This window comes from Salmo salar, chromosome 20, assembly GCF_965601325.2.
Source record: "Salmo salar chromosome 20, fSalSal1, whole genome shotgun sequence".
Classification (NCBI taxonomy): domain Eukaryota; kingdom Metazoa; phylum Chordata; class Actinopteri; order Salmoniformes; family Salmonidae; genus Salmo; species Salmo salar.
Window position 1 is genome coordinate 54,828,354 of NC_138310.1, and position 25,910 is coordinate 54,854,263.

The window sequence follows — 25,910 nt, forward strand, 5'->3', positions numbered from 1 at the left end:
CTTTGCAGCAATTCGACCATGAAGGCCTGATTCACGCTGTCTCCTCTGAACAGTTGATGTTGAGATGTGTCTCTTACTTGAACTTTGTGAAGCATTTATTTGGGCTGCAATCTGAGGTGTAGATAACTCTAATGAATTAATCCTCTGCAGCAGAGGGAACTCTGGGACTTCCTTTCCTGTGGCGGTCCTCATGAGAGCCAGTTTCATCATAGCGCTTGATGGTTTTTGCGACTGCACTTGAAGAAAATGTCAAAGTTCTTGAAAATTTCCAGATTGACTGAACTTCATGTCTTAAAGTAATGATGGACTGTCGTTTCTCTTTGCTTATTTGAGCTGTTCTTGCCATAGTAATGAACTTGGTCTTTTACCAGATAGGGCTATCTTCTGTATATCACCCCTACCTTGTCACAACACAACTGAATGGCTCAAATGCATTAAGAAGGAAAGAAATTCCACAAATTAACTTTTAACGAGGCACACCTGTTAATTGAAATGCATTCCAGGTGACTACCTCATGAAGCTTGTTGAGAGAATGCCTAGCATGTGCAAAGCTGTAATCAAGGCAAAGGGTGGCTATTTGTATATATAATCTATGTAACTCTGTGGACATCGTGTTGAAACGCGAAGATCTACTGAGCAAGAATATTATTCACCGATGAGATTTTCATCTAAACAGAGATGCGGTGCCATTACAGTCCTAAAACAAACTTTGACCCAAAAATGTCAATGCCAAATTCAGTTGATAGTGTGGAAGAATGTTTTTATACAAATCAACAAATATCACAATGAACTCATATAACAGGTACAGAATTAGTCTTCTAGATGGTTCTATAAAGTTTTATTTAGGCTCAATAACCAGGGCTCATATTCAGATAGAGTCTGAGTAACAAAGCTGATCAAAGATTGGTTTGGACTTTTAGATAATAATGAATAAGATTATATGGACAGGAAGGACCCTGATCCTAGATCAGCACTCCTACTCTGAGACTCTTTGTGAATACAGTCCCAGATATTTGTTTAACCTCCATTGGTCTTTTTACAACCTATTGTTCAGTGCACTTTTCATAACACAGGTCTAGCTGACCTTACTGACAAAACACATGGAAATATATGTTAGCCATCCAAATCCCTACCTCTCTCATGTCTCTATTTTGGGAGGTTCATCAATTGGCCACCACAATCTTAGGCCTACTTCTAATTTGTTTCTACTCTGTTCTTTCTCCTCTCAACATCTCCCCTCTCAACCTGGATTAGAGTCGTGTCCCTGGACATCAAATGTCTATCCCACTCTGTGTATGTACGACAGATACTTTACCTCCTGCTCTCTTTGCAGGGACACAACAGGATAACACATGTAAGAGTGGGAAAGTGATCTAGGAGAGGCCTGCAATCTTAATAGTTGCTTCATGCTTATTGGTTGGATGATTAAGTCCCGCTAAAGTGTACAATGTAGTTGGAATGCTGCTGTTCATTGCACACTGATAGGATTGTGTTATTACTTTGTTTGGGCACATTTTTAGACACGTGGTTATTATGCGAGCATTTATGTACCAGTTTTAAAAGAGGAACGTTGCATATTTTTATTTGTGTGTCAACAGAGTGAATTCCTTTTTTCAGCATATGAACTGGATGCAATCAGTGTGTAGGGATAATCTTTGATTGCACTGGAGTCTTTGATTAAATGTTATTTTCTTAGCTGAAAGCAATTTTTCTCTTAGACAATGAAGTTATGCTACCCCTAGTAGCAGTACTGTATCCATCCATCTTTTAGCCTGTTGTGAAGCTCAATGTATTGGAATATGACCATAAAACACAAAGACCCCACAGACTTTCTTCAGTTGTTTAATGTCTTAAAACTAAATATCTGTCCCGTGTGGAGTTGGGGAAACACACAAGAGATATGTCTGATATACTAATACTAAAGAGGGAGACTCATTCGTATCAGGAAACAAAAAGCATAGATTAGAATGCAAATAATGAAAGTAGACAATCAAGAACTATACACAGTATTATATCCTATCACCACTAACTTTATTGGATAAAGCCCTGAGTTTGAAAAACCTTGTTCAGAAAAGAAGAAACCAGAAAACAGAATTAAAAAAAATATATTGCCGGTCTTGTAGAAATTAGGAGTGACGTTGCGTGGTGTGTCTGTGTAACACATTGTTGGTACCAGACATGATTGCATTTTCAAGTAAAGTTTAATATTTACAAAAAGAACAAAATAAACAGAATAATAGCAATATTCATAAGAGCTGTGGAATTAATAATAATTATAATTATATTAATAATGATAATATTAACGTCAAACAAATTACCACAATTGTACTTCAAAGGACGCACAAATTTAAAGAAACATAATATGTTATAGTCTAATACAAAAAAGATTAAACAAAACATCAACACAAAATGGTACCCCTCGCTCCTTTACAGGTAACAACTGAGAGAAGCTCCGTGCTTTCTGTGCAAGGGTAGCGCAGTCATGGCCAAACCCTTCCCTTTCTACTGTTGAGTCATCTCTCCTGCAAATATCTCATTGTAACAGTATATTCGGCAACAGGGTTTGTTAAGTCATTAAGGGAAAATGTTGTATTTAAGTGACGTAATCATCAAAGTCGTCCACCCTCCCCCAACAAACACAGAGTTGGATAGAAACGCAAAGGCTACACATTGGTCATCCTTGCAGATCCCAGAATGCCTTGTGCCCAGATGTGATTCATTCCATGATGGGTGCTCAAAGACAAGAGGTCTGTTACTAACCCTATAGCCCTAACCCTGCCCCTCTTTCTTACCCCCTTACCCCCCTTCACTCTAACACACTGTCTGCCGAGGGTCCCTTCCCTTTAAAGCTACTGGGGAAAAGGATACAACAATAGCCTACAGTCTCTACTTGGCAGTACCAAAGGTTATCCTTGCTTTACCCATCCCCTCTTGCTTATTAAGAAACCCATGCACGTCTGTGTGTCTGTCTATGTGTCTGTCTGTGTGTCTGTCTGTGTGTCTGTCTATGTGTCTGTGTGTCTGTCTATGTGTCTGTCTGTGTGTCTGTCTGTGTGTCTGTGTGTCTGCCTGTGTGTCTGTCTGTGTGTCTGTGTGTCTGCCTGTGTGTCTGTGTGTCTGTCTATGTGTCTGTCTGTGTGTCTGTCTGTGTGTCTGTGTGTCTGCCTGTGTGTCTGTCTGTGTGTCTGTGTGTCTGCCTGTGTGTCTGTGTGTCTGTCTGTGTGTCTGTGTGTCTGTCTGTGTGTCTGTGTGTCTGTCTGTGTGTCTGTGTGTCTGTCTGTGTGTCTGCCTGTGTGTCTGTGTGTCTGTCTGTGTGTCTGTCTGTGTGTCTGTGTGTGTGTCTGTGTGTCTGTGTGTCTGTCTGTGTGTCTGTGTGTCTGTGTGTCTGCCTGTGTGTCTGTGTGTCTGTCTGTGTGTCTGTCTGTGTGTCTGTGTGTCTGTCTGTGTGTCTGTGTGTCTGTCTGTGTGTCTGTGTGTCTGTGTGTCTGTCTGTGTGTCTGTGTGTCTGTGTGTCTGTCTGTGTGTCTGCCTGTGTGTCTGCCTGTGTGTCTGTGTGTCTGTCTGTGTGTCTGTGTGTCTGCCTGTGTGTCTGTCTGTGTGTCTGTGTGTCTGTCTGTGTGTCTGTGTGTCTGTCTGTGTGTCTGTCTGTGTGTCTGTCTGTGTGTCTGTCTGTGTGTCTGTTTGGCTCCAGGATCTCTCAGTTCACCAAATACGAAAAGCAGCTTCATAACAAAAATAAACCATAAAACAAATGACTGAGGGAAAAAGAAAACAACATTGTCCCGTTTGGAGTCAGTCTTCACCTATGGCTGGAACTCCCTATGTTTGTTCAAAATCAAATTCAAGGCAGAGTCATTTTCTTCATTACAATGTACACAACTTTCAATTGTTCTGAAGTAATGACAAAAATAACCACTGGATCAAATTTGGTCAAAAGTCAAGGCCAGCCCACCAGCCATCTTGGGGATGGAATTCCACTTTTCCTTTCTAGTTTTCAGTTACCATTAAGCACAACAAGACCACTAAAGGAGTGACAGATCTTGTTCAGAAATCAACTTGGGGTTGACTATCAGCTACCTGAACGATGGGATCCATTGCAACCAATATTTGAATCTCCTTTTCTTCTCTTTTCTTCTCTTTTTAAATCAATTGTTCATTCTCTCCATCAAATTGATACTCCATTCATCCTTCAAATTGCAATCTCTGTTCATTTGGTCCACAAAACCCTGATTATGGAAGACAAGAATGGACCTTTGTCAGTGATGAAGTTTTTTTCTAAATGTAATCATCAAATTATAAATGTATTCAATTTCATTCTACAGGTATTGCTTTCAATAGTGTGGTATGTATTCCTTTTTAATAAAATCGGTTTTCAATTTTAGTATCCCAATTATCTTTTTACATGTTGATTTGTTTGTCATTACTTCTATACGACAAACGTTATTACTTCAATGTCCCATTGATTGTGCATCCTCACATTGATAATGCTGTACTGATTGGATATAATCGATTTGACAATATTGATGTGATCAGTGATTTCTTGTCACCTTCCCAACAATCACAAAGTCCAACATCATTGGATCTGCTTCCACATTGCTTTCCATAACACAAAAAAGAATGACATATTACTCAGTCAATGAGTTCATGGACTGAAATGATTAGTTGACCATCTATGTGTCCAAGTCTTTAACACTGAATGGAATGGGAGCTTCTCCTGGCTGGTCCCTTCCTTACCTCCTCCCCCCTACAAGACCTGGAACTTCCAGGAGTTCTGGTCTTTGTAGTCCAGGCAGTCAGCTGCGTTGAAGTTGAGCTTCCAGGAGGCAGCTTGGTCCTTGTAGTCCAGGCAGTCGACGGCCCCGAAGCCCAGCGAGGCGGCTGTGTAGCCCTGTGAGGACAGAGAGGGGGACTGGCTTAGGTGCCCGCCCATAGAGGTGATGGGGCTGAGGGCACCCCCTGTGGCGGAGAGCTGTGAGTGCATGGGGGACAGGTAGGAGCTGCAGTCCAGGCCAGTGAAGTAAGAGGATGAGCCTGCGTAGCTCTGGGTGTAGGCCGGGGCCTGGGTGTAGGTCATGGGGTAGGCAGAGGAGCGCTGCATGCAGGGCGTGGTGGAGACTGACAGTGGATCTGGCAGCGGGGAGATGGAGGCAGGGCTCCAAATGGACACGGTCGCGTTGGCACTGCTGGAGCTGGGGGTGATGGCGGTGCCAAGGGGAAGTGGTGCTGGACTGTAGGACCCGTTGGTGTTGGCACTGGCCTCAGAGTTGGCCTCCCGGGCTGGAGAGGCCTTCTTCTTGGGTGGACGAGGTTTAGACTGGCCCGTGCTCTGCTGCGCCTGCTGGCGGCATTTAGCACGGCGGTTCTTAAACCATACCTGTGGAGGAGCACATGGTGAGTTCTCAGACAACTCAGCTCCCATTCTGGCCAAACAATCACTGACGTTTTGTAAATAGACAATTGAACCACACTTTCATTTTTGCCAGATCATTTAACCAATTCTAGTGGGCATTTATGCATGAGAGTATATATCATGTTTATTACCTGTACACGAGACTCTGGTAGGTTGATCTTAAGGGCCACTTCTTCTCTCATGAAGATGTCGGGGTAGCGCGTCTTGGAAAACAGTGCCTCCAGGATGTCCAACTGCGCGCGCGTAAACGTGGTCCTTTCCCGACGCTGCTTTCTGGGGATGTCTAAAATACACACACACACACACACACACACACAAATATTATTTGTCTTATATTTCGTTTCATCATATATTTGTTTTTGTGAACCTTTCCCCCCTTGGCCAACATGCTTTCAAATGGAACACGAGAAAGAGAGAACGGCAAAATGAACTGTAAATCACTTGTTTGGTGTTTGGTCAAATTGCCAAGTTAAATAATAGTCTAAATTAAATTAGTCTAATTTAGAATTTAATTCGTGTATATTCGTGTAATATAATTGTACTAGTAAGTATTTATACTGAGGCATAAATTATGTTCTCTACGAAAATATATATTGTATATTCAGGGGTGCTTTGTTTCCAATGTTATAGAAAATAAACATATGGCTCTGGCCTTCACATGTAATATCGTTGATCATTCAGCCAAAAGCGTTTCGTTTGTTACAGTTCCAAATCTAGTTGTTTTAACATTGGTAAAAAATATATCGTTCCCTTTATGTAAAAGAAAATGTGTTATTTAATGTTCGAGTGTTTTATTAACTTTAATTTGAATATTTAACATTATCCATTGATTCAGATATACATTGTGGCTTTATAAAACATAAACAAACACTAAATAAAATACGTTTGATAAAGGGAACGAAATGTATCTTGATAAAACATGTATCATTTCACAGGAAGGTAGAGATCTATAAACCTTGATTTCACAACTGATAGGAACATAAAATATCTAGAATTACAGGTCTTAGTGAATTAGACTGGTGATCATAACGCATAGCCCTGGATCAATCCTTGAACAAAAAAAACCACAATTTTTCATACAAATAGTTGTTAGGCCTACCACTTACACATCAAGTAAATAGGTCATCTCATTTTAAATATGTCATTTTAGTCCTAGGCCCTTCAAACAAGTTACTATGGACGTTACCCATATCTTTAAAAGGATAAACAAACATGGAGTTTTTTTGCATAAGGCATTTCCATTTGAAACAATGATGACCGTCGAAATTTGGCATCAGGTAAGAATAAGATATGGTGTCCGTAGTATGAAGATATATTATGCACAATTCTCTGTCATAAGTCTAACAATAAGAACGAAAACAACATAATGGGTGTTCCGATCCTTTTACGCACTCGTTGCGCATGGATGGGTTAGCAGTACCGCTTGGAATTCAGGCTGGATTCTGCCCGTTTTTCCACAATATAAAGTGCAATTGTTGAGACAAACATTTGTAAAACATGAAAAAGTTTAAAATATGACTTACTTGGGTATCCGACGGCAGAGTGTAGTAGATCCATGCCCGGGCCAGACAGAGTTAACCCGTTCACGGCGTAATGAGGCTGCTTAATGTAGGACATCATGCCTGTGCCGGCTTTAAAACGCTCCCTCACCCTCTCTCTCTCTTACACTCAGGCCGGGGGCCGGGTCTTCTGCTATTCTCCAGGGGGTGTCTCTCTCTCTCTCTCTCTCTCTCACTCTATGTCCCTCCCTCTCTCCCTTTCTATCAGTCACTTGTTTTTCTTTATATCTGTCGATCTGATTTTTGTTTTGTTTTCCTCTTTTGTTGGTGACCCTGTCGCAGTATGTTGCCAACTTTTGAGGCTACAGTAGAACCTGTGCTCGCCGGTGAAGAGTGCAGGTGCCGGGCGCCGGTACTCCTTGTTCTGCTGCCTTCACACCTATTGATCAAGCTGTTTCAAAGCACAGCTATTCAATAGGTATTGTGGTGCCGGTGTATTTTTTCAGTTTCACTTACAAAGTAACCTGAAAGCAATAATTAAACACACTAACCAATGGTATGATCACAGTTTTAAGTGTGATAAACCTTTCAATCCACGCGCGCTTTCGAAGTGCTCATCGGCGTCAAGAAGTGACTGTATGCTTCCTTATTCTTCCCTTGTCAGATCTAGCGTTCCCTGGACTGAGGTCGAGCCTGTTGAAGTCTGTTGAAGCAAAGAGGATCAAGTCGTGCCTCTGGTGAGTGGCGATAAGCTTGGGTGAGAACGCGGAACTGAGCGAACCAAGAAAGAAGTTGGCTAATTAGAGTGAAGTTCTTGCGCGGAGTAGACTCTGACCCCTCCCTCTCTCTTCTCTCTCTCTCTCTCTCTCTCTCTCTCTCTCTCTCTCTCTCTCTCTCTCTCTCTCTCTCTCTCTCCCTCTCTCTCCCTGTCCTGACACACACAGGCTTTGCACTTTGTTGGATTTGATTCTGTCTTTCTTTTCTCCGCACACCATGCACATTCATCCAGTCAAATAAAACAACAGCTTGATATGTGTAGGCTCAAGAACAACAGCTGGACACAAAGCAAATTGAACACTGGCGAGACAAATTGATTTACACTGTTATTTTTCGAATCTCCTTTGTCCCCATTCGAGTTAAAAGAGGAAACATTTGTAAAACAATTTTGAATAAAAACGTACAGTAACTGCATAGCCTACCAATCCACTTAACCAAAACATAGAATGTTACACTCATTCATGAAAGTTAAATTGTACAATTAAATAGATGTGCCACTCATAATTTCTGAGTAGCCAATGCGTTTTGTGTGTTATGAGAGTCCGTTTTGAATTGTTAAAGCCAAAAGGACAAGCTAGCAACTCTGTCCAAGTCATTTTCCTGGAGACGAAGAGGGCTTTTAGAAGTTGAATAGCAGTGCTGCACTGTCAGGGAAAGCTTGATAGCCATCAAAGAGTACATCTGTATCGAATCTCTTGTCTTGTTTGGAGAGAGCAGATTTAATACATTTTACACCGCTTTTAAAATACAGAAATAATTGGGCGATGTAGTCTGAGTGAGGAAGTTCAAGGGATAGAAGGGAATGGGGGTGGGGTGGGTGTACAAGCAGGATTAAAACTGCACAAAGACCGCGTTGTTCTCTACTAAAACCCCTACTGATCCCCAACATACTCCCTCTTCTATATTCATCTTTCTGTAGTAGTAATAATAATAATAATAATAATAATAATAATAATAATAATAATAATAATAGTTCGAATTATGATCATAATAATAATAATAATAATGGTATGATGTTATTTGTTATAATATTATAATTAACAGGGATAACAGTGCATCTTATTATTGTCTATCAAAATAGTAACATGATAACAATATTATGGTCATCATTGTAAGTTAAAGCTATTATTTTTTATAGTCTCTTGGGGCATTTCATTCCAAATAAGTGGATGAGTTATTATAGACAACCTTTGCAGAAGTCTATTTAAATTGTACTCGTTAGCCCATGTCCCTCTGCGCTTTTAATTATAAATACATGGTTTGATAGATCGTATCGTCTGTTATGGTGTTAAACAATGTTAGGGGCAGCATTAAGATTGGCTAAAACATTATAATAAAGCGGAATGCCACGTGTTGTTTATTTGGGACTGAGAACATTGCGTTGCTGTAGGTTACTATGTCCAGTGTTTTTATTCGTTGCAGAAATCTACCCAGGAGATCCAAATGACCTGTCGAAAGTTTTGCTGGTGCATTTCTTTAAATGCGACGAGTTGTTGTCCATCCTGCGATTGTTGGCCTGTGCCTCATCCTATCCCTGTGGCCAGACAATTTCACAGTGTCCAAAGCCGATTCTCTGCTCTTGTTAATTGAATCGGATTTCTTATAGTTTAAAATCCACACAGACCCATGTACTGCCCAAACTGTATAAGGGGTTTATCTGAATCTGTAAAGCCACGGCGGAGATATAAAGAGAGAGAGACTATACCCGCATGTTGAACATTTTAAATCTCAAATAAACGTCTTTACCTGCGGCATCTGCCGGTGCGCACAACGTGAGTATGTGTGTTGTTTTAACCGTCCAATTTTGGAATATTTGTTTCAAGAGGCCACATCACCTGCTCAACTAGGCTATCAGGTATGGTTTTGGTCTTTCATTTTTATATAGATAAGGTCGAAAGCTGGCGATCGAAATAGTCTGTTATTTGTAAATATGACAAGAAGCGCAACAGTCGATGGTTCAAGACTTCAAAACTACGTCACATAATTTCTGAGAAGCAAAACCAAGAGCGCGTGTCAGAGTAGGCCTACACGCGCACTCTTACATGCACCTGTTCGTTTGCCTGTCTTGTTCTCGCTCTCTTATCGTTCCTTCAGTACAATTTTAGTAGACCTATATTTATTTTATTTTATTTTTATTTCACCTTTATTTAACCAGGTAGGCTAGTTGAGAACAAGTTCTCATTTACAACTGCGACCTGGCCAAGATAAAGCATAGCAATTTGACACATACAACAACACATAGTTACACATGGAATAAACAAAACATACAGTCAATAATACAGTAGAACAAAATAAACCAAAAAGTATATTTACAGTGAGTGCAAATGAGTTAAGTTAAGGCAATAAATAGGCCATGGTGGCGAAGTAATTACAATATAGCAATTAAACACTGGAATGGTAGATGTGCAGAAGATGAATGTGCACGTAGAGATACTGGGGTGCAAAGGAGCAAGATAAATAAATAAATACAGTATGGGGATGAGTTAGGTAAATAGATGGGCTGTTTACAGATGGGCTATGTACAGGTGCAGTGATCTGTGAGCTGCTCTGACAGCTGGTGCTTAAACCTAGTGAGGGAGATATGAGTCTCCAGCTTCAGAGATTTTTGCAGTTTGTTCCAGTCATTGGCAGCAGAGAACTGGAAGGAAAGACGACCAAAGGAGGAATTGGCTTTGGGGGTGACCAGTGAGATATACCTGCTGGAGCGGGTGCTATGAGTGGGTGCTGCTATGGTGACCAGTTAGCTGAGATAAGGCGGGGCTTTACCTAGCAGAGACGCTTTTATGCGTTGGGAGAAACAATTAACACTTACAAAACCTTTTAAAATATAGCATTTCATATAAAATATGTACGTTTTTCCACGCATTTCCTGATTGTATATTCTTTAACCATGATCAAACCATTAGCCCATCCAAAGACAACCAAATTATATCCATAAAAATGATTGACTTTTGGTTAGGTATATTTCCACGCCCAACATTGAAAATTGCAAACTTTAACAACATATTCATATACACAGAACGCTAAGGTTCCTGTTTTCAGAATGATTATTTTTTGGTTTATGGTTTTGTTGCATAAAATTCAAAATGTACCCAATTGATTTATCGAATTTATTCGATAAAACGGAAAGACACACGCTCGTTAATGGTGTTTGTGTTTGACCTACACTAGCCTACTTCTTCATTCTTTTTTATACTAAATGTGTGTTTAAAACGGAGGACATTCTAAATACCAAACAAATATAGCCTACAAATTGTGCATAACGAACCACTGCATTTTCAGACATTTGGTAGTAGTAAACCAGTAACAATTTCATTTCTGAAAGTATTGCTGATAAATAACTTATTATTGCTGTTGTTCTTTTGTGCTGTTAATAACAACCATAATAATTGTTGTGGATGGATGTTTAAATAGGTGTTTGTCTTGGAAATTTACTGGGCAGTGCAATTACTATTACTATGGCTGCACTAGGACCCAGGGCAGATACAAATTCAGGACACAACCATCACATAAGAGGCTTACCATATCTAATCTATACACACACCCCCACACACACACACACACACACACACACACACACACACACACACACACACACACACCACACACACACACACACACACACACACACACACACACACACACACACACACACACACACACACACACACACACACACACACACACCACTTAGAAACATCATATTTTTTAAATGGGCACGCAATTGGTCTCAGAGGCATGCATAACAACTGCGGTATTTTGATTTAATGTTCATCTTCTCCAAACTATTTTATTCCCCATTTGACCCCGACTTCTCTCCAGCTTTGTCAGAAGACTGCAGCCATATGTTGCATGATTGCTCTTGTCCAATTTCATTACCAAAGATGCACGCTCTTTCACTGTACAGTTTGTCCAAAACATGCACTCTGTTTGCTGTCTGACTACAAAGACAAGGGGTGAAATGCAAACATGTTACTTTCCAAAACAATACACATTACAGTAAACAATATGTGAAGAAAAAAATGATTTGCACCAGACAGGTAGTAATGCACCAGACACGTAGTAATGCACCAGACACGTAGTAATGCACCAGACACTTAGTAATGCACCAGACACTTAGTAATGCACCAGACACTTAGTAATGCACCAGACACGTAGTAATGCACCAGACACGTAGTAATGCACCAGACACGTAGTAATGCACCAGACACTTAGTAATGCACCAGACACTTAGTAATGCACCAGACACTTAGTAATGCACCAGACACGTAGTAATGCACCAGACACTTAGTAATGCACCAGACACTTAGTAATGCACCAGACACTTAGTAATGCACCAGACACTTAGTAATGCACCAGACACTTAGTAATGCACCAGACACTTAGTAATGCACCAGACACGTAGTAATGCACCAGACACTTAGTAATGCACCAGACACGTAGTAATGCACCAGACACTTAGTAATGCACCAGACACGTAGTAATGCACCAGACACTTAGTAATGCACCAGACACTTAGTAATGCACCAGACACGTAGTAATGCACCAGACACTTAGTAATGCACCAGACACTTAGTAATGCACCAGACACGTAGTAATGCACCAGACACTTAGTAATGCACCAGACACGTAGTAATCGGCCTATACGTGTATTGATGTATTTACTGGGGTCAAACATTAGTTTGTGGAGCCAGTCTCCCCTCCTGGTGTCTTCTGTTGTAAAACAAGCAGAGGCCTGTAGATATTCAGGGACCCACTGAAAAAACTGTCATGAATGTAAGGATGTGATTTATTAGTGAGGGATATTCATGTCTATTTAACATCAAGGCCATGTTAAGACAATGTAACCTTGGTTGGTTGCGTACACAATTTGAGTGTACTTATGGGAGCGTGTGATACCTTGGATGGACAGGGCCTATGGTCATGGCTGACAGTGCTATGGCTCTTAGGGAACGTATGTAGGGTGTGTGTGTGTGTGTGTGTGTGTGTGTGTGTGTGTGTGTGTGTGTGTGTGTGTGTGTGTGTGTGTGTGTGTGTGTGTGTGTGTGTGTGTGTGTGTGTGTGTGTGTGTGTGTGAGAGAGAGAGATAGAGAGATTGTGTAAGCACAGAAAAGAGGAGATTACACACTGATCACCACAGAGTTTAAGAGGTCACCGATATAGAGCGTTGGTGTTGGGTTGCATCAAGCATGGGCCAAAAAAGACAAACCAAAACACAACAACCCCCTCCTCCAAAACCCCTGAAACCCCACCAGTGTTACTGTGCAGCTGCTAGAGCCCTGACATCATGGAATTTGTTCGATACACACAGTGTGACACCAACATGCTCACACACGCACAGAGTTCAGCCGATTTATCATAATATGCTTTATCTGAAAAGTAAGTATCTTACCTCGGGATAAAGGGAGGATAGTGGGGCTTGTAGTCAGATTGGCAGAGGAAGGGAGAGGATGGAGGGAGCGAGTCGGCTGGTCCAAAGGGAGGACATGAAGGACCTGTTTGGAACGGATTATGACTGATAAGATACAGGGGCCCGTACGCCGACACAATGGGGAAGTGTGGTACCCAGGAACCTAGGTCTCTACGGCACTGGGAGATATGATCAACAGATGGACCTGGAGGGACCACCATCGTACATAGATGAAGGGATTGATGGATGGATGAACAGGTAACCCACGAGGAGGAGGGTAGGGTGTTTGGACCCCACTGGGGGCCTTTTCTATAGTTGGAAGGGAAAAGAATGGTGGGATTGCTGATGAAGGACTGTAGAGAACGAAAGCAAGTAGAGCGAGAGGAAGGGAGGAGCATAGTGGGAGGGGCGTGGGGTAGGACCTGTCCACAGAGACATTATAAGGGGCATAGCTAAAGGCTTTTTACAGGTGTGTGTTTGGCCAAGAAAGACGTTTAGAGTGGTTTCAACCCTTTTGTTGTGCTATGTTTTACATTTGGATTCAAATAGGTTTCTGTATGTGTCTTGCGGGATAGTTTTTTTTGTATGTGATTGTCCTTATGTGTAAATCTCGAAAGTACTGGCATTTCCATTGAATTGTAAAGGGTTAATAGTGAAGGGTTAACATCCATGTCAGTGGTTGTCGTGGTATCAAGGTCAGGCTGTGTTAATACTTAAATTAAACCGATGTAAGGATTACGCTGTGTAACTAAGCCAGGCAGTGACAGTGGTGGGTTTTTGTGCACAGATACACTTGACTGTACGATACATTAGGAACGCCTTCCTAATATTGAGTTGCACCCCTTTTGCCCTCAGAACAGCATCAATTTGTCAAGGTGTCGAATACTGGCCCATGTTAGACTCTGATGCTTCCCACAGTTGTGTCAAGTTGTCTGGATGTCCTTTGGGTGGTGAACCATTCTAGATACACACAGGAAACTGTTGAGAGTGGAAAACCCAGCAGCGTTGAATCTTTTGTCTTGCTCATTCACCTGAATGGCACATACACGATCCATGTCTCAATTGTCTCTAGGCTTATTAAAAATCTTTCTTTAACCTGTTTCCTCCCCTTCACCTACACTGACTGAAGTGGATTTAACAGGAGACATCAATAAGGGATCATAGCTTTCATCTGGATTCACCTGGTCAGTCTATGTCATGGAAAGAGCAGGTGTTCTTAATATTTTGTACACTCAGTATATGTCATCACTTTATATTTACATTAGTAGTTCCTGCTTTATGTTACATACATTGTTTTATGTTTGTTTTCTGTAAATGAGCGTTAATGTATCCTATGATATGGTAGCATAGCACTTCTCATTATGAACCTGTGTTAAAGGAGTAATCTGGGATTCAAACAACAAAGCAAAAAATGGATGTACCAATCCCAGATTGCCCCTTGTAATCACAAGCCATTCAGTCTGGGTACTTTTGTTAGGATAGGGTTCCTACTACAGTATATGCGCATGTGGCAGGTTAAATACTTACAATGTAGTACACCTTGTGTAGGGTTTCTTATAGGACGGATGGGTATGGTATGTAAAGCATAAATAGCCTAGGCCCAGACACCTTTGAATTGCTATCTCGATAAACTATTGCTTCTTTGTGAAAATATTGGGCCTTCTCATTATACAGTACAGGTCTGGTGCTGCTCATCACGATATTTACTATTCTAAATCTGGCCTTTGGTTATGCTTCTAATCAGTCCTGCAAAACTCTGAGAATGTCTGCTATGCTGTATATCAATACGACATATGCTGGAAAAAGGTAATGAAATTATGCTTTCAAGGTTTTCATGTTTGCATGCATTCATGGCTAGATTATGTTCTCTTTATATTTTTGCAAGTGTTTTGTTGTTGATTGTATTATCAGTATTCCTGGCTTATTAAAGTTAGTATTGTAGAGATAATGGACATTGAAGAAGACACACACTGAATGCAATAAGTCATATAGTGTTGCAGTGTTAATACACAGTCCTCAGCCAGGATTTGTGGCTCAGTCAATGTCTATTGAATCTCAGTGTGTGTGCAACAATACTCACAGTCTGGGTCCTGTCTTAATAATTAATGACACTACTCTGTAAAACACACACACACTCACGACGTGTGCTGCTGACTGCGTCTGACGGCGTACGGGGAGATTCCTAATCCTGTGCAGACGGCAGCAGGTGGGGTCTGGGACTCGGTGTGTCAGCAGGGCAGGCATCAGTTTAACTGTGCTAATGGCCGGCGTTTAGAGGAGACACCCTGTCTTGCCCTGGACCACACTGTCCTGTCGGGGGATTACACAGGTTAACACCTGATATGCTGCTTATTCCTTCAACGTACACAGGGCCTTCACTCCGGCATATAGTCCCTGTTTCAAATGACCTTTTCAATTATCTTTTGATAAAATCCACTACATTTCAACCTATGCTGCTGTCACATAGCATAGGTGTACTTAGTAGTATCAATACATTTATCATATATGCATAATCTGTCAAATTACTTTGTGACATCCCCCTTGAATTTCTAATAATTTGCACCAGTTTTTTTCCCCTTTCAAGAAATAAGAGCTGCAAAGTTTACCAAGTCTGTCTCCCATTTCATCCCTCCTTGGAGTAGGGGCAATATGTATTTGTATTTGTACTGTACATCTATTTAGAGAGGGCATTATGTGGTGGACAGTGCTAGAGTTAACATCTCTGCAGTAAGACAGGCATAATATAAGAGAAGCATGACACAAACACCTGAAACAGCTTTTTTCCTGCAATCTAGAGCCATAATCATGATTTTTAATTAGCTATCTGTATCCTCCTGACTTGTGCTTTTTTTTTTTAAGAAACGAACTATGCTTCTCTGCATCTCTGCTAAAATCTGGGTAAAATATTCAGTACATTTAGTTATTGCTTGCTTTTCTAAAGTCTACCAACCTTGCCAGTAGGCCTGCCAGCTACGCTAGTTAGACAAGCTAGCGACTATTTATTGCCTGAAATGGCTTCTTGGTAGCTAGTTATGAGGTTGGAAGATTGGGAACCTATCTGTGCTAGCTAAACCCAACTTGATAAAAAATGCTAGGTGGCTAGCTAGCAGTATTACAGAGAAACATTAACTAAAATAAAGCAAAAAATATATATCTACACTACTGGTCAAAAGTTTTAGAACACCTACTCATTCAAGGGTTTTTCTTTATTTGTACTATTTTCTACATTGTAGAATAATAGTGAAGACATCAACATTATGAAATAACACATATGGAATCACGTAGTAACCAAAAAAGTGCCAAGAGTGTGCAAAGCTGTCATCAAGGCAAAGGGTGGCTATTTGAAGAATCTCAAATATAAAATATACTTTGATATGTTTACCACTTTTTTGATTACTACATGATTCCATATGTGTTATTTCATAGTTTTAACATCTTCACTATTATTCTACGATGTAGAAAATAGTAAAAATAAACAAAAACTCCTGAATGAGTAGGGGTTCTAAAAAGTTTGTACGGTAGTACATATATATTTTTTTACAGGACAAATCAGAGGGGGCACATGCCCCTTTGCCCCCGATGGGCATGACGCCTCTGAAGATAAGTTATGTTCCAACAGTGTCAGTGTGTTTGGAACTCTGGTTGGTAATCACAAAGTAAATGCAACTGGTTTGAGCTGGATGTATGAAGGTATACAGAGTGAAGTGAATACACAATACAATTGCAGATTCAGCAGGTGTCACAGTTACAAATGGGTTAAAGACATAGCATATAAAAGAAAGGAGAACAGCTGCACACTATTAAGACGCTCTAAGTTGAAGACACCAATGTTTACACCACCGTGGGTCTTTTTGGTCAAAATGTTGCCACATATAACTAAGAGCATCTAAACAGTGTGAGGATATTTTCCTTTCTTTTCACATTTCTAGAACACATCAGTCACTCATCTACTACACTAATTCGGTCAATACTACTGAAAATAAATTGATATTTATGTTATTCTTAGACAGACTCAATCTAAATTCATAGATTTAACCATTAATTCAAACTGCTCGTTAGAAAAAGAGCCTAAAGTCTGATTCATAGATGCCTGTGTAACCAGGCCGGCAGGGTTGTGCTACTGGTACAAGACACAGGGTAGGGTAGGGTAGGGTAGGTTAGGGTACGTTAAGGTAGGTTAGGATACGTTAAGGTAGGTTAGGGTAGGGTAGGGTAGGGTAGGGTAGGTTAGGTTAGGGTAGGGTAGGTTAGTTAGGGTGGGGTGGGGTAGGTTAGATTAGGTTAGGGCAGGGTCAGTTAGGGTAGGGTAGGGTATGGTAGGTTAGGTTAGGTTAGGTTAGGTTAGGTTATGTTAGGTTAGGTTAGGGTAGGTTAGGTTAGGTTAGGTTATGTTATGTTAGGTTAGGTTAGGTTAGGGTGGGTTAGGGTAGGGTATGGTAGGTTAGGATAAGGTAGGGTATGGTATGGTAGGTTTGGGTAGGGTGGGTTAGGGTAGTTTAGGGTAGGGTAGGTTAAGGTAGGACCACACTGGTCTCCATAAGGCATATGAAGCTACACATGAATGCACATGTCAGCTTTATTGTTTGTGCTGGGGCACATTGGCAGTGTATGTGTGTGTGGTGGTGTGCTGTGGGGGGGGGGGGGGGTTGAGTGGGGTAAGGGGGGTGTACAGTGGCTTGGGGACCCTCCCCGGCCCATATGGCAGCAGACAGCAGTAGTAATCAAGGAAGTGGAGCAACAGGCCTGAGCCCTTATAATCCCTAGCCACACTCTGACACGTGCCATGCTAACGCATACACCACCCGCCACACAAACACACTTGGATGCACGCGCACGCACAGATGCATGCACACACACACACACGCACGCAAACATGCACATCATGTACACACATACATACAGTGCTTTCAGAAAGTATTCAGACCCCGTTACTGTTTCCACATTTTGTTACGTTCCAGCTTTTTCTAAAATGTATTAAATAGTTTTTTCCCCTCATCAATCTACACACAATACCACATAATGGCAAAGCAATATATATATATATATATATATATATATATATATATATATATATATATATATATATATATATTATATATATATATATCACATTTACATAAGTATTCAGACCCTTTACTCAGTACTTTGTTGAAGCACCTTTGGCAGCGATTACAGCATCGCGTCTTCTTGGGTATGACGCTACAAGCTTGGCAAACCTGTATTTGGGGAGTTTCTCCCATTATTCTCTGCAGATCCTCTCAAGCTCTGTCAGGTTGGATGGGGAGCGTCGCTGCACGGCTATTTTCAGGTCTCTCCAGAGATGTTTGATCGGGTTCAAGTCCGGGCTCTGGCTGGGCCACTCAAGGACATTCAGAGAATTGTCCCGAAGCCACTCCTGTGTTGTCTTGGCTGTGTGCTTAGGGTCGATGGCCTGTTGGAAGATGAACCTTCGCCCCCGTCTGAGGTCCTGAGAGCTCTGGAGCAGGTTTTCATCAATGATCTCTTTGTACTTTGCTCCGTTCATCTTTTCCTTGATCCTGACTAGTCTCCCAGTCCCTGCCGCTGAAAAATATCCCCACAGCATGATAATGCCACCACCATGCTTCACCATAGGAATGGTGCCAGGTTTCCTCCAGACGTGAAGCTTGGCATTCAGGCCAAAGAGTTCAATCTTGGTTTCATCAGACCAGAGAGTCATTTAGGTGCCTTTTGGCAAACTCTCTGTCATGTGTCTTTTACTGAGGAATGGCTTCTGTCTGGCCACTCTACCATAAACACCTGATTGGTGGAGTGCTGCAGAGATGGTTGACCTTCTGGAAGGTTCTCCCATCTCCACAGAGGAACTCTGGAGCTCTGTCAGAGTGACCATCGGGTTTTTGGTCACCTCCTTGACCAAGGCCCTTCTTCCCCGATTGCTCAGTTTAGCCGGGCGGCCAAATCTTCCATTTAAGATTGATGGAGACCACTGTATTCTTGGGGACCTTCAATGCTGCAGACATTTTTATGATACCCTTCCCCAGATCTGTGCCTCGACACAATCCTTTTTCTCTGAGCTCTACGGACAATTCCTTCAACCTCATGTCCAATCAATTGAATTTACAACAGGTGGACTCCAATCAAGTTGTAGAAACGTCTCTTAGGATGATCAATGGAAACAGGATTCACCTGAGCTTAATTTCGAGTCTCATAGCAAAGGGTCTGAATACTTATATAAATAAGGTATTTCTGTTTTTATTTTTAATACATTTGCAAAAATGTTAAAAAACCTGTTTTCACTTTGTCATTATGGGGTATTGTGTGTTGATTGCTGAGGATTTAAAAAAAATCAATTTTAGAATAAGGCTGTAATGTAACAAAGTGTGGAGAAAGTCAAGGGGTCTGAGTACTTTCCGAAGGCACTGTACGTAAACATACAGATGCACACAAAGAAGAGATGAGCACCACACCATTGACATACAAAACATCTAAAAACACATATTCACAAAATACTATTTTCTTACATTTTAGTAGACATCCAAAGTGACTTACAGGAGCAATTAGGGTTTAGTGCCTTGGTCAAGGAAACATAAAGAGTTTTCCCTCCCTAATGAGCTCAGGGATTCAAACCAGCAACCTTTTGTTTGCTGGCCCAACATTCTAAGCTGCTAGGCTACCTACACTCATGCTGTTTTCAACTGCATACTACCATGCTTGCCTTACCTACACAGGTACTAGAGTACACACTGTCACAACAATCACAACAACCACAATAAACATTGCCACACACATTACTGCTTGTTTATTGGTAGCAAAAGCATCAGCTATTCTTCCTAGGGTCTACAAAAAACACAAAACATGACAAGTAACAGAACAATGGTTCGCTGATAGACAAGGACAGTCACACAAATTTCAAATACAATGATATACAAACAACACAACTAAAAAATGATGCACGAACCAAGGGTGTCATGCATGCACCTTGTGAAACGCTGTCACATACACTTATAGACGTGCAGGATCTTCCACAGCATAGCTGTCTCACTGTATATTGTAAATACACACATCTACCCTCATTTAGCACACAAATAAATCCCAGTATTATAGGGCCACATATATTTACATACCTTTAACACACATTTTCACAAAAACACCTTGTTAACCCACCAAACCTGACATTGCACACACACAAACACACACTCAGACAGACACACACAAACCCCTTTGCGGTGACGCACAAGGACACACTCTCACAATGGTCCTCTTATTGTTAATTGGCTGTTTAATCCTGTGGAATGTCTCTAATTAGTACACTCTGGCGGGTGAGGATCTGACTCAATCTGCTTCGTTACAATAGACTGTCTGTAATGGGGATCTCAGACCACACTCTCTCAAGCACACGGTCAAACAAACTCCCATGCCCCAACACTCACAAACACACAACACACACTCATACACACACCCACACACACACACACACACACACACACACACACACACACACACACACACACACACACACACACACACACACACACACACACACACACACACACACACACACACACACACACACACGTAGCAGAATCTGTAGACTGTTACAGTCACACACTGTCGCCTCATCACATGCAAAGCCATTGATATTCATGATTTTATTTTCCAATCAGGTTTCCATGACGAGGTCAGTTTGGGGTGTCAGTGACAATAATACAATGCATTTATATTGATGAGCAAATACAGTGAGGGAAAAAAGTATTTGATCCCCTACTGATTTTGATCCCCTACTGTACGTTTGCCCACTGACAAAGAAATGATCAATCTATAATTGTAATGGTAGGTTTATTTGAACAGTGAGAGACAGAATAACAGCAAAAAAATCCAGAAAAACGCATGTCAAAAATGTTATAAATTTATTTGCATTTTAATGAGGGGAAAAAGTATTTGACCCCCTCTCAATCAGAAAGATGTCTGGCTCCCAGGTGTCTTTTATACAGGTAACGAGCTGAGATTAGGAGCACCCTCTCAAAGGGAGTGCTCCTAATCTCAGTTTGTTACCTGTATAAAAGACACCTGTCCACAGAAGCAATCAATCAATCAGATTCCAAACTCTCCACCATGGCCAAGACCAAAGAGCTCTCCAAGGATGTCAGGGACAAGATTGTAGACCTACACAAGGCTGGATTGGGCTACAAGACCATCGCCAAGCAGCTTGGTGAGAAGGTGACAACAGTTAATGCGATTATTCGCAAATGGAAGAAACACAAAAGAACTGTCAATCTCCCTCGGCCTGGGGCTCTTTGCAAGATCTCACCTCGTGGAGTTGCAATGATCATGAGAGCGGTGAGGAATCAGCCCAGAACTACACGGGAGTATCTTGTCAATGATCTCAAGGCAGCTGGGACCATAGCCACCAAGAAAACAATTGGTAACACACTACGCCGTGAAGGACTGAAATCCTGCAGCGCCCGCAAGGTCCCCCTGCTCAAGAAAGCACATATACATGCCCGTCTGAAGTTTGCCAATGAACATCTGAACGATTCAGAGGACAACTGGGTGAAAGTGTTGTGGTCAGATGAGACCAAAATGGAGCTCTTTGGCATCAACTCAACTCGCCGTGTTTGGAGGAGGAGGAATGCTGCCTATGACCCCAAGAACACCATCCCCACCGTCAAACATGGAGGTGGAAACATTATGCTTCGGGGGTGTTTTTCTGCTAAGGGGACAGGACATTTTCACCGCATCAAAGGGACGATGGACAGGGCCATGTACCGTCAAATCTTGGGTGAGAACCTCCTTCCCTCTCAGCCAGGGCATTAAAAATGGGTCGTGGATGGGTATTCCAGCATGACAATGACGCAAAACACATGGCCAAGGCAACAAAGGAGTGGCTCAAGAAGAAGCACATTAAGGTCCTGGAGTGGCCTAGCCAGTCTCCAGACTTTAATCCCATAGAACATCTGTGGAGGGAGCTGAAGGTTCGAGTTGCCAAACGTCAGCCTCGAAACCTTAATGACTTTGAGAAGATCTGCAAAGAGGAGTGGGACAAAATCCCTCTGGAGATGTGTGCAAACCTGGTGGCCAACTACAAGAAACGTCTGACCTCTGTGATTGCCAACAAGGGTTTTGCCACCAAGTACTAAGTCATGTTTTGCAGAGGTGTCAAATACTTATTTCCCTCATTAAAATGCAAATCATTATATAACATTTTTGACATATGTTCTTCTGGATTTTTTTGTTGTTATTCTGTCTCTCACTGTTCAAATAATCCTACCATTAAAATGATAGACTGATCATTTCTTTGTCAGTGGGCAAACGTACAAAATCAGCAGGGGATCAAATACATTTTCCCCTCACTGTAGAGCATCTAGGACTCAGTTGATTCCTTGGCATTTGAAGAAAAATCTAATACATATGATAAATGACAAACAGATAATCATTAGCTACAGTACACCATTCAATAGAACACACGCTCTCTATGTCTCAGTCCCTCAGACGTACATCAGAAGCCATTATCTGGCAACAAGTCATGTTATTGGATGTCTTGCTAACTGTTGGCAAACAGGACTGTAAACCTTGAGCTCACTTTACTGAATCTACCATGGTAGATCTAAGCCCAGCCCGGTAATAGAGTCACAAGTTATGTTTGTCGTCACTAGACTAGGCCTCAGTGCATGAGCAATGAACCAGTTACTGTTTGCTAGATTTTGCTGTGTACTCCGCAGCGTCCTTTATAGCTATCCCACTAAGGTCATGCGTTGCTGCGGCTGCAATGGGATGTGAACAGTAAAAAAACAACTCTATAATATGGCTGGGTTCCATTCAGCCTGACTCTGATAAAGCATTTCCTGATGAGGATAACAGCACCACCAAAGAAGATGGAGCGAATGATGCCTTCCAGAGCCAAGTCTGTTCACTGGTTAAAGTGCAAGACTGTGGGCATGCTGGAAGCAGACACAGTCAGCACTGGCCTAGTGACAGGTGTCATGCTGAGTAGAACGTGTGTAAATCTGTACAGTGACAAAGAGGTGGCTGTACCAGGAGCTGAAGGACCAGAATAAGAGTGAGGTGAAATATAGATACACAGGTTAAATGATGCAGATGAGTAGTAGAGAGGAATATTGAGAGGAAGGAACGAGACAGAAAAGGAGGGAGAAGAGGTCAGACAAGAAGAGGGGGGGTGGATGTGTCGGGTGGTGGTGGGGGGGTTGAAGGAAGACCGGGCAGGGCAGCATCACTGCTGACACACTGCTGCAGTCCAAATCCCAGCTTAGCGTGTCTAAAACAGGCCCGGGAAATAAGGCTGCGAGGCCCCTAATGCTGAGACCGCTGTCACCCCCAATCACTCACACATGCTTAATCCCCATGCCGTGACCCAACACAGACACACACACAGCCGCCCGCCCACAGCCACCACACACCAACACCGGGCGGCCCATTGGCCTTGGTTCCAGGCGGGTGGCCAGTCCCAGCACTGGGTGACACGAGCTGCAGGGTCAACCTTCTGTGCCAGGGGGGAGGGGAGAGATGCAAGAGGGGGACGGTGGGGGACTGGGGGGGACGGGGGGACGGGGACGGGGGGTGGGGGGACGGTACAAGAGCCAGATGGGTAGAGTTGGGGTGGGTTTCAGTAGTGTTTAACATACTAGTGATGCTATAAGATGGTTTATGAGAATGTATGATGCACAGAGAGAGGGAGTGAAGGCATTTAAAGAGACCAGGATGCACATAATTAAATAACAATTTTCTCCCACAACACAGATATTCTGGTTCTATTGTCCTTTTCACATCACATGATAAGCATTTGTTTTCTTGTTTATTCTGCAGGTACTATGTAAACAATATATCTTCTGTGCTCTGAGAATGCATTTGAGAGTCAGACATCCTCATGTTGCTGATGTCGTTCTCTTTTGTGTCTCCCTGTAGGTCCTGTCACTGTCTACCAACTCTGCACCCCTGAATAGTCCAGAGAGCCACAAACCCTCGCAGTGAACCAAAGTGCTTCAGTGAATAAGGAGAGAGGGCCTGAATGGGAGGGCTGCAAGGGGTTCTCATAGTCTCACTTAGAAGGAACTGTTACTTAGAATGAATTGTCAAAGCTTCTTTCAGTGGTGTTGATCCTAATTTAACTGTCTGCAAACAAGCAAACAGATAAAGAATCAGATTAAGTGGTTAACACCATTTGGATTTATCAACATAAAGCTGAAACCCAGATAAACTCAGGTTACGTTTCAAGTTACTACACTGATCAAAAATGTAAACGCAACATGCAACAATTTCCTTTTTTTTTTACTGAGTTACAGTTCATATAATGAAGTCAGTCAATTTAAATAAATACAGATACCCGACCGAGAATACAGATACCTTTAAAAAAAGGTAGGGGAATGGATCAGAAAACCAGTCAGTATCTGGTGTGACCACCATTTGGCTCATGCAGCGCGACACATCTCCTTCGTATAGAGTTGATCAGGCTGTTGATTGTTGCCTCTGGAATGTTGTCCCACCCGTCTTCAATGGCTGTGTGAAGTTGCTGGATTTTGGCAGGCAGGGGAACACGCTGTCGTACACGTCGATCCAGAGCATCCCAAACATTCTCAATGGGTCACATGTCTGGTGAGTATGCAGGCCATGGAAAAACTGGGATATTATCAGCTTCCAGGAGTTGTCTACAGATCCTTGCGACATGGGGCCGTGCATTATCATGCTGAAACATGAGGTAATGGCGGCGGATGAATGGAACGACAATGGGCCTCAGGATCTTGTCATGGTATCTCTGTGCATTCAGGTTGCCATCGATAAAATGCAATTGTGTTCATTGTCGTCCGTAACTTATGCCTGCCCATACTATAACCCCATCGCCACCATGGGGCACTCTGTTCACAATGTTGACACCAGCAAACCGCTCAACCACACACAACGCCATACAAGCTGTCTGCCATCTGCCCGGTACAATTGAAACCCAGGATTAATTAGTGAAGAGCACACTTCTCCAACGTGTCATTTGCCATCGAAGGTGAGCATTTCCCCACTGAAGTCTATTACAACGACGAATTGCAGTCACGTTAAGACCCTGGTGAGGATGATGAGCACGCAGATGAGCTTCCCTGAGACGGTTTCTGACAGTTTGTGCAGAAATTATTTGGTTGTGCAAGCCCACAGTTTCATCAGCTGTCCGGGTGGCTGGTCTCAGATAATTCTGCAGGTGAAAGGGGGTACCTAGTCAGTTGTACAACTGAATGCACTCAACTGAAATGTGTCTTCCGCATTTAACCCAACCCCTCTGATTCAGAGAGGTGCGTGGGGCTGCCTTAATTGACATCCACGTCTTCAGCGCCCTGAGAACACTGGGTTAACTGCCATGCTCAGGGGCAGAACAACAGATTTTTACCTTGTCAGCTCGGGGAATTGATCCAGCAACCTTTCGGTTAGTAGCCCAACGCTCTAACTGCTAGGCTACCTGCCGAAGAAGCCAGATGTGGAGGTCCTGGGCTGGAGTGGTTACACGTGGTCTGCAGTTGTGAGGCTGGTTGGACATACTGACAAATTCTCTAAAACCATGTTGGAGGCGGCTTATGGTAGAGAAATTAACATTAAGTTATCTGGCAACAGCTATGTTGGACATTCCTGCAGTCAGCATGCCAATTGCACGTGTTGTGTGATAAAAGTGCACATTTTAGAGAGGATAGAGAGAGATAAATGAATAGGATTTGAGAAAATGTTACTGCTTTAGAATGAGGTTTTATTTAGAATTATAGCAAGGGTCAAGTTTTGTAATTCAATAAAATGAAATGACAAAAAATACAATCTGACTTTGGTGCAATGTCTGCAGGCTACATTGTGC

The 25,910-nt window shown here is 42.2% G+C and overlaps 1 protein-coding gene and 1 long non-coding RNA gene across 2 annotated transcripts; one reads left to right on the forward strand and one right to left on the reverse strand.

Annotated features, from left to right (window-relative positions):
- Positions 1-1,826: 1,826 nt before the first annotated feature.
- Positions 1,827-7,704, reverse strand: LOC106580838 (homeobox protein otx5-A). Its single transcript, XM_014162315.3, has 3 exons — positions 6,934-7,704; positions 5,542-5,693; positions 1,827-5,374 (listed from the first exon to the last, which is right to left on the reverse strand). Exons 1-3 carry the CDS (start codon positions 7,028-7,030, stop codon positions 4,745-4,747), a joined length of 879 nt encoding a protein of 292 aa, XP_014017790.1. The 5' UTR covers positions 7,031-7,704; the 3' UTR covers positions 1,827-4,744.
- Positions 7,705-12,921: 5,217 nt separating this feature from the next.
- LOC145862365 (uncharacterized) lies at positions 12,922-25,114 on the forward strand. Its single transcript, XR_014381781.1, has 2 exons — positions 12,922-13,354; positions 23,996-25,114. It is a non-coding gene; the product is annotated as an uncharacterized LOC145862365 (long non-coding RNA).
- Positions 25,115-25,910: the final 796 nt, after the last annotated feature.